Source organism: Apodemus sylvaticus, chromosome 6, assembly GCF_947179515.1.
Source record: "Apodemus sylvaticus chromosome 6, mApoSyl1.1, whole genome shotgun sequence".
NCBI lineage: Eukaryota > Metazoa > Chordata > Mammalia > Rodentia > Muridae > Apodemus > Apodemus sylvaticus.
The window spans coordinates 21,640,522-21,654,254 of NC_067477.1; the positions used below are offsets into that span (position 1 = coordinate 21,640,522).

Consider the following 13,733-nt stretch of genomic DNA (forward strand, 5'->3'; position numbering starts at 1 on the left):
GGACCCTCCCAGCTGCCTCGATGACCTGCTCAGTGACTACTTCCGAAAGGCCCATGATCCCCCAGCCACGGGAGGCCAGCCAGGGCCACCAGCTAGGAAAGACGGAGCCAAGATGCCCACCAGCTTCGTGGCTCCCACCATCAAGATGTCAGTCAACACCTCTGAGGGGCAGCAGCCGAAGCCAGGGCATTATGTAAAGCCCAACCTGAGACCATCGGAGGCAGAGGCCCTGGCTGGGATGCCTTCAAGACAGCTCCAGCCTCCCCAGAGCCTTTCTCTGGGTAGACCCAGGCAAGCCACAGTGCCCCAGACTTGCCACATGCCTGTCAGCCGAAGTGCATCTCTGAGCAGAGCCTTCAGCCTGGCTTCAGCTGACCTCCTCCGGGCCAGCGGGCCAGAAGCCTGCAGGCCAGAGTCTCCTCAGAAGACAGGGTGTCACGAGGCTGCAGGAACCAGAGAGACAAGCAGCCACAGCATGCAAGGCTCCCACATCCTAGTCCGGGAGAGGACTCCAGTCGTAGGAAAAGCCGACAGTTCTCCAGGCCCCGGTCCCCGGGGCCGGCCACTGGACACAAGGCGCTTCTCTCTGGCTCCCCCAAAGGAAGAGAGGCTGGCCCCCCTGCAGCAGTCCGCCACAGCCCCAGCCCTTGCTACTGCATGTAGCAGTGGTAGCAACCCCCAGATCCAGCACTTTTCTCCCACTGTGGCTCCTGCGGTCAGGACAAAACCTAAAGTGCCACAACACTCAGGGGAGGTGGCCACCATAGCTCCTGTGCGTCTAGGGCTCGGCACCTCAGAGGGAGATGGGGGCCCAGGGCGTGGTCACAGCGAGGGGCTTCTGACTAAAGGTCCTGGGAGGTCTTCTGACATGGCTCCCCATGTCAAAAGGACCCCTGATGACTTCGGTCAAGGGAGCAGCTCAAAGAGCACACCAGCGTCCCCAGAGCCAGGTGGGGACCCTCAGACCGTGTGGTATGAGTACGGTTGTGTGTGACTCACGTCACGCCTGCAAATGCTAAGCTACTGCTGCGCCTTCTGATTACGATGACCTTTGCCCCCGTTTGCCTGTGGTGAGGGGAACGGGTGTAGACCGAGGAGTGGGGTTCCCACAGTCATCCTATTGGCTGATGGAAACACTGTGCCAAGCCCTAGGAGGATTACCTCCAGGGTCTATCTTCTATAGCTACAGCTTCCAGCAGCTGGTATCTTATGGACAAATCTGTTTAGCATGGGAGCCGCTTAGGAGTCAGTGGCAAGACGAATTTACCCAGAAACAGACACTACTTGAGTAGGAATACTCACCTGCAACCTGTTGACCTCCACATGTCACATGAGTGTGCATGCACGAGTGTGCATACATACACGTGTGAGTACATGCACGCCTGCCAGGCTCACAAAGCTAAGTCCTGATGGGTCTGGAAACTACTCCCACCTAGAAGCCATTGGTCCTAGGAAAAGCTTAGACTGGGAAAACCGCAACGATGTGCAGGTTTTGGGGAAAAGCCTGGAGCAGGGCTGGCTGCTAAACCCAGGACCATTGACATCCTGTTTCTGAGGTCCAAGCACTTCCCTTTACAACAGGACCAAGCTTCAGGGTCAGCCACAGGTCTTGGCTCTTTGTAGCTGGCTCTTGGACCCTGCCTAGTGGGCTTTAAGGCTACCTAGGGACCAGCTTTTTGGGACTTGCCAGGCTCACTTTACTACAAACACTGGATCTGCCAGGCCTAGGGTGTGAGGCAAAGATGCCCTGCACGTGTTGGGACACTGGGGTCTGGCAGGCGAGGTTACTACACGGAAGGAAGGCCCAAGCCACACTTGCTCTGTAATGTGGCTGTTGCACCCAGCCCTCCCTCCTTGGCTCAGACGGAATTTTTTTATTTCTAAACAACTTTTTTGGGGTAGAAACCAAATTTCTTTAATATATATACACACACACACACGAATATATACATACATACATGTTTGGGGGCCTATCTGTGTTCTGTGGGAAGTCATTCTTTCAGGGGTCTGACCTGCTGTTTGTCTGTCTGGTCTACTTCCTGACATGTTTTGTTTCCTATTGTAATGGTGCTTTTCCTGGGATGGACTAAACGATTTATTTTCTGTTTTGATGTAACGTGCTGAAAAAGAAACAGGGGAGACCTTGAATGTTAACAGGACCGATGGTGAGGGCGTTTGGGTTGTGTGTTAAATAGCCATTCGTTCTGGAAGACCAGGACAGGGCCGTAATAAAGTGGAAAGGAACATGACTGAGCCCTGGTTTTCTTCACTGAACGCTGGCTGCATGCGGAGGGCTACCACAAGCCAGGCCCCTCCAGCTGTGGAAGTCCATGGGTGTGTAAGTCATTTGGTATGTCAAGCTGCACAGCCAGCAAGGGAATGTAAAGGACAGAGCTGCCCTTGGAACTGATGGCAGCCGTGGTCTGCATCACATTGTCAGCATCAGGTGAGTCCTGTTGGGCAGGGGGGCTCTGCTCCTGTCAGGACAGGATCCCACAACTACAACACTCCCAACTGCTAGATCTTGGAATTAGACCTAAGGGCATCGTGTTTAAATCAGTGAAGTAGATGAAATGGGAAAGGGTATATAAATCTCCCCAGGTGACCAAACCTTGTCCTGTTTTCTGCCACCTGATATCTCGGTTCTTCGTTCATCAGACTTCCTGTGTATAGCACTCCTGCCTCCTGGCCCTGCCCTTCCTTCCTGGGTCTCTGCAATCTGTTGGCTCTGCCTGCTTGGTGGCAACTGCTATCCGTGGATATCACTTGGCAGGCTTCAGTCTGTGTGGCCTTTGTAGGATTTAACACCTGGCCAGTCATGCCTCGTTGGCAGCCTCTGTCTCTGACTCTGGTCGTCCCTTCTGGGATGGCCCTCCCACACTCACGCTTGCAGGGCTCAACCATCCACAGAGAGCCTGTGGGCTGCCCTGAGCTCCCTCAGGCACCTTCCCTCCCTCCACACACCTCCCTGTACTCACCTAGGTGCTTCAGGCATGAAGCTGCACCCTGCCTTTCCAGCTCAGCTCCTGGGGCTCTTGTGTCTCGCAGCATCTGTTGTACTGTTATAGAAGCCGGGATTTGGTCTTGACCCTCCTCTCAGCTGTGTAGACATCATACTAGATCCTTGCCCTTAGCGAGCTCTTTCATCCCAGGCCTCGTCCTCCAGCCCTGGGGCCCTAGTTCTGATCTGTCTGTCTCTGTTTCTTCAGCCCACTCTAGTTCTGTGTAATGTAAAGGCTGCTGTGAAGTTACCAGTAGCACTAAACCCAGAGGGAGCCTGGTCACTCTGGTACATTCTCCCCAGGTGACCTTTGTTTCGAAACACTCTGCTCTCTGCATCTGGGCAGTAGCCACACCCTGTGCTCCGCAGTCCTGTACACCTGAGGCACACCTAGGTTTCTCATCACCCCTCATGTCCTGACAAGCTCCTACACATCCGCAATTCTAATTACAGGCCATTCCTAGGAGACAAGGAGCCTGCATCCTCAGCCCCCACTTCCTTTGGAAGTCTAGATGTACACACTCTGAGCTGTCCCTAAGGTGTCTAGAACCTGACTGACATATGCCCCAAAGCTGGTCTTCTGTCTCCTTTACACTACGCTTGACGTCCCCTGGGCCTCTGCTATGTTCCTTCCCTCAGATGGTTTCAGCGCTGAGATTTCAAATATCCAAATCCAGTCTCAAGTGATGCCAATCCCGTAATACATCCGTAGCAACATCATGGATTCGGTGTGTAAGGAGTATGTGTTCCTGGGCCCCATGCCCCACCCTCTACTCTGGTGGAGTCTTTGGGGGTTTGGAAAGTACCCACATGACAGGTGGCACCTCATGTTCAGAACATGGGGTGAAATCTACAGAGATATTTGGGACAAGAGGCGCTAGAGAAAACATTTGGAACAGAACAAACATTGTGGAACATCCTATTAATACCTGGGTCTAGGGGGGATGAAAACATAAATCTAGATCTTACTGAGGTAAAGGATGTGTGATATTTACAAGTAATAAAACTGTATTGAAGTCCCATGCAGTCAACTGGTTGATTGTCATAGAATGTTCTCTAAAACTTTATTGAAAGCTGGGCGGTGGTGGCGCACACCTGTAATCCCAGCACTCTGGGAGGCAAAGGCAGGTGGATTTCTGAGTTTGAGGCCAGTCTGGTCTACAAAGTGAGTTCCAGGACAGCCAGGGCTATACAGAGAAACCCTGTCTCCAAAAAACCAAAATAATAATAATAATAAAAATGTATTAGTGCCAACCTGTGCATGGTTGGGAGGTGACTGCTGTTCCAAAACGAACGAGTTGACACTTTGCCAGCAAGTCAAAGACAGGTTTCATTGATGGTGTGGGTGACTGCAAAATTAGGTAGTACTTTCTGAATTCTGCATGGAAAGTTACCCCGTGTTCGTGCCATTCACATGGTCGTGGTCTCCGATATGGCTAGCCTTGCTTAAAATGAAGGTAGAACCACAGTATTCACACAACATACTTTTATAATACTAACATTGTCTTCATTGATTTCATAAGTCAAAGACTTGAAAACAAATGTTGAACCGACAAGAGGCTGGGATGAGAGATCCTTGAGTTCCCAGCCCCCCCCCCCCCCCAACTATACTGTGAACCCTTGTCTCAAAGCAAAACAAAAAACGGAAGCCAACTACAAATCCAGCCATGAAGGAAGCTTGCCCGTTTCTGTGGTGTAAATAGATAGGGCTGATTTCAAGCTGCCTGCATGGAACATGAGTGAGGAGGAGGGCGTGTGCAGCGCCCCCTACGTGCTGTAAGACACCCAAACCTCTAAGGCGTTGAACTAGTGAGGCATAGAAGTGAATGAATTTTGGCTTTTTGTGATCTTTATTTTTATTACATTGTTTAATCATAGCTTGACACAAATTTATCTTCTGTAAGGGTCATCTTTAACAACTGGCTGGCATAATTCACCCTGTACCGCCTCTGAGGAGTGGGCTAGGGAGGGGAGGGACAGAAGATTAAGAAGAAATGGTCCAAACCATTGGAACAGGGACTGGAAGAATTTCGGTCTTAACCCGAAATTGAGAGGGATGGGTGCTCCTGCAGGGATCCTCCTAAGACTGACCTGGAAGGGGGGTAGGGTGGGGTCAGGGGATACTGACTCAGTATCTTGTGATACAGGTGACATGGTGGACTCTGGCAGGTCATTCCAAACTTAGCTGCCCTGAGACTGTCCTGGGGAACCTGGTGTGAGAACCTGTGTCCGGCTGACCCCACCCACACCCTTTCATTTCTCCAAGGAGCACAGGGGTGGAGCGGCGGGGTCGGGACCCCAGCTTGGTGCTCTGCCTAGCAGTCTGAAGCCAGCCAGAGCTGGGGACAAGGATCTCCACTGTCAGTGTCATCACCTGACGACCTATCCCACCCACCAAAGTCTGTCTCCTGCCTTCATGTCTGTCTAGCTACACGAGATAAGCCCTCTGTTCTTCATCTCCCTGCCCCCAAGTACCTTAAAAACAGAGGCAGGGATTTGGGTCCCTCCCTTACCAGCCGCTGGGAAGACTGCGCTCTCCTCGAGCCACTGCGGGCGGTGGGGGGCGAGCTGGCCAGCGCCGCCCCGTGTCGGCCTGGGACCTGCGCTCACTCAGGTCGCTGCAGGTGGATGCCGCATCGGACCTGCGCCACGCCCTCGCCTGGCGACCTGCGCGCCTTCCGTTCCCACCAGAGAGGTGAGTGGCTCGCTCGCTCGCGGGTGGACACAGTCGGGAGATTAGAGCGGCGGGAAAGCGTGGCTGGGCTGCGGGCGCGAGGGAGGACGGCTGACCTTCAGCCATGCGACTTTCAGACTCCTCCCCATAGCAGCGGAAAATTCAAAATCCAAGCTCAGGGATAAAGGTCTAGGGGTGGGGAAGGAGTGGAGAAAAGCCGGGAGATGGCAGGCATTGTGAGATCTCCTAGGATGAGGTCAACAGATCAGAGAGCTTCCCGTGGCCTAGGCTTCCGGAAGAAGCAGGCCGTGAAAGTCCGACCCTGCCCAGGCTGCTAGGACAGACGTGTCCTGACCTTCCTTCCTAGTTGTAATGTGTAGGGCAGCAGACCAGGGACCATAGTGGCATGTCGGATGGAAGAGATTGCAGGCTCACCCTGGCCCAAGAAGAAGGAGAAGGGAGGGCATGGGATTATTTGAGTCTCAATTCACCCCTCCCTTCCTTCATTTTTTTCATTATCTCATTCATTCATTCATATGGACTGACTTGCTGAGCTGAGCTTTGGCCTGAAGTGAAGAGAGCTCACCCCTGTCAACAACCCTGCAGGGACCACACGTCCAAGGAGTCCAGACATCTGTGGGGCTCTTCTTTCTTTCTTTCTTTTTATTTTTTAAAGATTTATTTGTTATTATATGTAAGTATACTGTAGCTGTCTTAAGATACACCCAAAGAGGGCATGGGATCTCATTACGGATGGTTGTGAGCCATGATGGTTGTGAGCCATGTGGTTGCTGGGATTTGAACTCAGGACCTTCGGAAGAGCAGTCAGTGCTCTTAACCGCTGAGCCATCTCTCCGGCTCATCTTGTCTATAAGAAGAAACTGTATTCCATACCCAGAAAAGGAAAACCAGGGCCCTAACGCAAAAGGAAGTAGTTAGACAAATATAAAATGAAAACGAGGGCCAGCTGAGTGGGGCGGTTAAGCCTTAGCCCCTGCTGCCTGCAGACCAGGCCTGCGGCGGGCTCCTGGGTTCCGCGGCAGAACTCCCACCGCGCAAGGCACTCTTGCACCCAGCTGAGACTCCCTTCTCAGCCTAAGCAGACAAAAAAGAACTGGTTACAGAATAAAAACAAAAGCAGTAAATGCTTGCAGGTGGAGCTGCGCCTCTCCGGGCCAAGAGTGGTAGCAGCCGAAAGGATGCTTCTTACAGGAAGCCATCCAAGGTGTGCCAGTTAACAGGTCCTACCTCTCCCTCTGTGATCCCCATGTGCTTCCTTGTGGCGGTGTGTTATTTTTTTACTCCGCGTAGCATGAAAAGGAGCTCCTCCTTGTTCTCATCACTATCCAGGGTCTCTCTCCTCTCTGGGGTGTTGAGAATACAGAGGAATCGTTCTGATGTCCTTCTGTCTTTCTTTCTGCCTCCCTCCTGTCCCTTGTCCAAGCACACACACTCTCTCTCTCTCTCTCTCTCTCTCTCTCTCTCTCTCTCTCTCTCTCTCTCTCTCCAGGACCCAGGTTCTCTAGGGCACTCTGAACTCTCCTATGCTGAAAGGCTCCATCCCTGGCTGGGCCCCAGCAGACATTTGTTTCCATGGCCTGGGTAATGGGACTAACTATACAGGGGAGGTGTGGCGGGACGTAAAGCCACAGGTGCTCAGTGGATGCTGTGGAGCCTCCTTGAGTTGGCTCATCCTTCGGGGAGACTGCTGTGAGGGGACTCAGTGGCTGGGTCCATTTCCCACCGCAGTTAGGACAAACGACCACAAGCGTCTCAGAACAGCACGGATTTATAGTCTCAGAATTTGGAAGGTCAGATCCAAGAGCTCTCAGGGTGCAGTGCTTTGTGAAGACTCTCGGAGAGAGATGGTTCCGGGAGGGCCTCTATCTGGTGGCCTTCCTCAGCTCGAAGCTGCCTGTGCTCTCACCTCAGTCCTCGTCCGTCCTTCAGAACAGACAAAAGCCCGTGGGCCTTCTGTGCCTCTCTCGCCATTACACGAGAGCCAATTAAACAACCCACATAACCTCCCGATCTTAAGATTTAATAACACTTATCACTTCCCTTTTGACATTTAAGAAGACATAGTCACAGGCTCCAGGGACTAGGACATAAATATTTTGGGAGATATCCCTGGGATCTCTGTGTTGGAGCTGTGTTAGATGTATCAGACATTGGAGGGTTACAGCACAGCACCCTAGCAAGATGGCACCATCAGACAGCTTTACTGAATGTATGGTGCACTAAGGACTTTAGAACTCTGCTGGTAGCAGAACTGGGCTCTAGGGCACCCCTGTCTGAACTTGAGGTGACCCCACCTCTCTGCCATTGTGGCTCCCAAGATACCAGCCCACCCCAAGGCCCAGACCAAGCAAGGACTAAAGCCAACTGAATTCAGGGGGAGAGTTCTCACTGGGACGTCTCTGGTCAGGCCTTGGTTCTGCATTACAAGTTTGTTGGTAGTCTTCCCCCTGTCATTTCTTTCCCATAGTACCCACACCCCACAGTAGACACCTAAACCATGATCCCAGAGGACGTGAAGGGGAGCGGGAATTCTTGTAGGTGCTTCTATTGTTTGATTGATAGTTGGTTTGGTTTTCTTGTGGTGCTTTGAATTGAACTCAGGACCTTGTGCAAACTCACTCAGTACTCTAATGTGTCACTTTTATGTAACCCCAGCCTGCACATGCATTCATGCATGCATGCATGCATCCATCCACCCACCCATCTATCCATCTATCTATCTATCTATCTATCTATCTATCTATCTATCTATCTCCATCTATCAAGACAACCTGACCTCTAACTCTTGATACTCTTGCTTCAAGCTTTGAGTGTTGCAATCACATGTGTGCACCACCATGCCAAGTCCCAGAGGCTCTCTCTAAGAGCTCTGTGTCACCTTCCTTCCTCCACATACTCCAAAGTGATAAGACCCCAAAGGAGGCAACTCTTCGAAAAAGAAAACAAAACCAGTCTCCATCTTCCCAGCTCCTCGCCGCCACAAAGAGTCTTAGCACACTAGAGCCAGCGCAGAGAATACTAGCCTTGCATGGGTGCTGCGTTACCGAGGGATGGCCTCGCATTCTCAGAGCATGAGCTAGAGACAGGCATAGCTCTAGGTGGTGGAGAAGTCACAGTTTGGTGTGTGTCCCATAAACCAGGCAGATGCCAAGGCTGCTGAGCAGCCCCATCCTGGCTCGTGAAACTGCACCCAGTAAAGCCCCTCTGTGCCTCCTCTGCCCCGCCTACTCTCTGCACACTAAACTCAGTTCCTTCCTTCCTAGACTGGGACTAGAACCCGGGGCTTTCTGCATACTAGTCAAGCACTCTACCACTGAGCTACATCGTCTCCAACTCTTGCTTAGGCTGGCTTTGAAATTGTTGCAAGTGCTTCAAAACCCCTCCCCAGCCCACCTCATTCTCTAGACAAGCTGGGCCCACAGGTTACCCCAGCACACGCAGCTAGTCTCCTGGTTTCTGGGTCAACCGGAAGTGAGGGTTTCCTTATAATTGATTCATAGGCTGGTCTTTGCATTAAGCCCATTTTAAAGAAGCACCTTTAAAGAAGCTGACCCAGTGGAAGTGCCTAGTTTTCACCGCAACAGGCCTGCAAAAATCCCCTGAACTTCCCCCTTCCCAAAGAGCTCAGCCTGAGCAAACCTAGCCTGAAAGCTCCCCTCCCCACTACCCATCCCCCAAAACCTCTAGATCGGTGATTTTCTATCTCCCTAATGCTGCGATCCTTTACTACAGTTCCTCATGTTGTGGTGACCCCCAGCCATAAAATTATTTTCATTGCTACTTCATAACTGTAAGTTTGCTACTGCTAATGAATCGTAATATAAATGTCTGATGTGCAGGATATCTAATATGTGACCCCCACAGGGGTTGGGACCCACAGGTTGAGAATCTCTGCTCTAGACACCTGTGCTCATGCCCTAACTGGACATGAGTTGTCTATCCCTTCAACACACACACACACACTCAGAGGCCTCAGCATGCCCTGTCTGCAGATGTCCCCATTACTCAAGTCTTCTGAGAGCCTTCAGATTATCTAGGGAGGAGCAGAAGCAGCCATGCAGTGCTCTGCTTGTCCAGGTCATCTGATGAATCAGCTCAGGCCCCAGCCTGCTGGTGTGTGGTTGATGGCCAGAAATGATCATTCTCAGAGCAGCCAGTCTCCTGCCGCCCAGACTATTCTAGAAGGTGCTTGACTCAGCAAGGGTGGGTATTACTGAGGAGGGAAGCTGTCTACCTGCACCCACTTGCGTGATCAGCCCTGGGACATGTTCCGCGGTGACAGGGAAGCACAGGGCAGGGCAGGCAGTAGCCGTGGGGCCGGGCCGAGCAGGCAGAAGTGAGCTGGCAAAGGAGATTGGGGAGGAAGTAACTACCTGTTCTTCTGTCTGAAGCATCAAGAGAGATTTGATCTGAGATTGGCCAGCTGTGGGCATTGGAAGGGCAAGCTGGGAGAAGAGTAATTTTTAAAAGTTGTTCATCTTTACCCTCTCTTTATTCCCCATCTGTCTCCTCTGTGTGTATCCACTGCGCCTGCGTCCCCATGGGAAGCAGGAACCTGAGAGACAGAAGCCTAACCCAAGGAGTGGTCATGTAGAACTAAGATAGCTGGGGATCTGGGGCTCCCCCAGGCTCTACAGGTGGAAAGCAGAGAGAAGGACAAGAAAGAGAGGCGACTAAAAGCTGACACCTTCAGTAAGAGGAGGCAGCAAACCTAAAGTCACCCTGGCAATGGGACTAAATCCCTTGAGTCCCGATTTTCCTCCTATTGGTCAGACAGGGGAACCAAGGCAGGGAGCCAGGACTCAGTCCCCGCAAGAAACAGGGGAGAGAGTGGGTGTGGACAGGCAAAGGGGCGCACTCCGAGAGCTCCTGCCTGGGTGTCGGCCCTTTTCTGGACATTTCAAAACATCACCCTGAGTTTGATACTGGAAAATGGAATAAACCCATTGTCATTGAGCTCAGCATAAAGACTATCTTTAGGCAAAATGTCAAAACAAACAAACAAACGAACAAACATGAAAAACCCCCAAACCACAGGAGACTGGGAAAGAAGAGAAACAGCACACAGTGCCTGCTGGGGACTGGGGACTGGCCTTGTCTCTGGAAGCCAGCCTATGAGGGAAGGGATTTCTGTGGGCATGAAAGATGGTCATTAGTACAAGATTCCAAGTCAGCATCCCAGGAGCCTTTACTATTCCAGGCCCAGGACACTTCTGGAAGATGATATACACTTCCTTTTAACCTTGTGAGTTGTGTGTTGTTTGTAAGGTTGTTGCCAGGTTTCATCTGCAGCATAGCAAATTCCATTGCCCATGCCTGGCCAATGAGGGGAGCAGCCAGGAGGATGAGTTTCTTTGCCTTTTTGGAGAGGTGGGGTGTTCAAGACAGGGTTTCTCTGTGTGACAGCCCTGGCTGTCCTGGGATTCACATTGTAGACCAGGCTGGCTTGGGACTCATAAAAGATTCATCTGCCTCTTCCTCCCCAGCGCTGGGATTAAAGGCATATGCCACCACACCCAGCTTGCCTTTTCAAATCTAGAATTTTCTTACGAAAGGCAAGGCCAGAATTGCCTCAACTGTACCTATACTACCAGCTCTGATGCTCTAAGAAACTGGGTATGGGGCTGGGCAGTGGTGGTGCACGCCTGTAATCCCAGCACTCTGGGAGGCAGAGGCAGGCGGATTTCTGAGTTCGAGGCCAGCCTGGTCTACAGAGTGAGTTCCAGGACAGCCAGGGCTATACAGAGAAACCCTGTCTCGAAAAAACCAAATCCAACCCCCCCCCCCCAAAAAGAAACTGGGTATGGTCCACTCCACAAGGTGAGGTATAAATCGATCGGAAGCTTAATTCAAGGGCGTGTAGGATCTAGGAGTAGTTCTGAGGGGTAGAGTGTTGCTTAGCATGTATGAGGCTCTGGGTTCAATTCCCACCACTACAGCCTGTATAGGTAGCCAGAGGCAGAAGATGTTGTCTAGGCATCTGCAAACAGAGATTATGTGATAGAAACGGGAGATGAGACCACTAGGGAGAGCTCCCTCAGGCAGGGGCCATCCCCAGAGTTTATGCCACAGGTTATTCATAGCACCACAGGAACTGTGAGGCATGAGAACAACGTGGGGTTCGCTTTGCAGCAAACTATTACCACACCCTGGCTGAACTCCAGAGAGTCGGAAGCTCAGCTGACAGTGGGCTTTGGAACAGCGTTCTTCTTTCCTGGAGGGAGAGGCAGGGGTGAATGCCACTGTTGAGTGAATCAGTTTTAGGAGTCTGAGCTCCCCTAGTGTCCCGGCTGCCTGTGCCTTAGGCAGTTTGCAGCACCTCTGCTTTTCAGTCTATGAGATGGAGAGGGTAAGACTCATTGCAATAAAAACTCAGGCATAAGCTCTTAAGATACAGGAAACATGGAAAAGCAGAGCAGGAAGCAGGTGGCACGCATGCCTTTAATCCCAGCACTCGGGAAGCAGAGGCAGAGGCAGGAGGATTGTATACATTCCTGTCTGGCTCGGACTTCTTAGGAGACCCTGTTTCAGAAGCAAAGAGAGGAAAGGGCTATTTGGAATGTTGGATGGCAACAGCAGTCGACATGGATTGAATGTTCTTTGCTGTGTGAGGAGCCTTGAGCTGAGAGTTTAACTCATGTGACATGACAGTCCCTCTCTTAGGTAATGTCCCCATTTTCAGGCAGGGAAATGCTCACAAAGTGGTTAATCGACTGAGGGAAGGTCAGTCACCCTGTCACTAAGAAGGGCTGGAATTTAAAGTCAGGTGCTCTAGCTTTCAAATCCAAACTCTTAGCTATATTCAGAATGACAATTTAAAGAAAAAGAAAAGCAAGGGTGGGGAATTGGGGGTGGGGGGTGGGGAGATGGAGGTAAAGTGTGGTGGGTAGGTAATCCCTGGGGATCTCTAGCCAACCAGTCTAGAAGATGGTGAACTTTGAACTTAGGGAAAGACCTTGTCTCAAAAACCCAGGTGGGGTGCTCTCCACACACGGAAGTGCACGTGTGCAGTACACATGTGCACCACACACAAGACTTACACCATTCACTACACTCACACATGGGAATAAAAATTAAGGGGAAAAATGAACTTTTCAGGCACAGATAGTTTATTCTGGAAAATTCCATTTGTGAACATTTTGTAAAAAGGAGGGATTTCACAATGGGAACCAGAGAGCAGGCTGAACCAGTCTCTGACAGCGCCAGAAGAGGAACATCCCATCCTCCCTGCCCCCGATCCCCACTATTTTGGGTGCTCTTGTACCTTCTGCCTTCTGTGAACAGCTCCACCTAGAGCAGTGGTTCTCAACCTGTGGGTCACTACCCCATGGGATCAAATGACCTTTTCACAGGGGTCACCTAAGACTATTGGGAAAACACAGATATTTACATTATGGTTGGTAAAGTAGCAAAATTACAGTTATGAAGTAGCAATGAAAATAATTTTATGGTGAGGAGGTCACAGCATTAGGAAGGTTGAGAACCACTGGCCTGAAGACTATATCCTAGCACTCTGAGCTACCCAGAGGGCTTGGCAGTCACTGAGGTAGATCTACTCTGTCCCTCTGCACCTCAGTTTGCACTCCATCTCTACCCTAACTGTCTACCTGACTCAGACACGAACTTTGTAGTCTCCCTACCAAATAGTTCCAGACAATTATTTCATAGATTCGAGTGTGGGTCTAGAGCATGGTCACGCAGGCAGGCAGCTGTGTGCCAGTAATCCCATCAGGCGGTGTGAAGGGTATACAGTGGAGTCACCAGCCCAAACTGGGAAAGTTCAGAAACTGAGAGGCAGAAGCAGAGGGTCTTCCGGGGCTGAGGGTCCACAGGAGCCCAGGTATGCACTTGTGAGAAACCTAGGAAACATGCAAGAAGGCATAGGGTGGGATTTCGATTTGAATCTCAAAGGCTTCATTAAATAGGTGAGTGGCCTAGGGCAAGCTATTTGTCCTCTTGTGCCTCGATTTCTCCTCATATAAATTGGGAAAATAGTAGCATATGTCTCATAGAGTTAATCACATCACCACGTTTAAG

At 51.1% G+C, this 13,733-nt stretch overlaps 1 protein-coding gene across 1 annotated transcript in view; it reads left to right on the top strand.

Moving 5' to 3' along the window:
• Ccdc88c (coiled-coil domain containing 88C) overlaps positions 1-2,249 on the top strand; it is a 115,934-nt gene extending 113,685 nt beyond the window's left edge. The window contains exon 30 of the mRNA XM_052185242.1: positions 2-2,249. Within this exon, the coding sequence (XP_052041202.1) occupies positions 2-994 (993 nt within the window). The 3' untranslated portion in view covers positions 995-2,249. The remainder of the gene's footprint in view (position 1) is intronic.
• Positions 2,250-13,733: the final 11,484 nt, after the last annotated feature.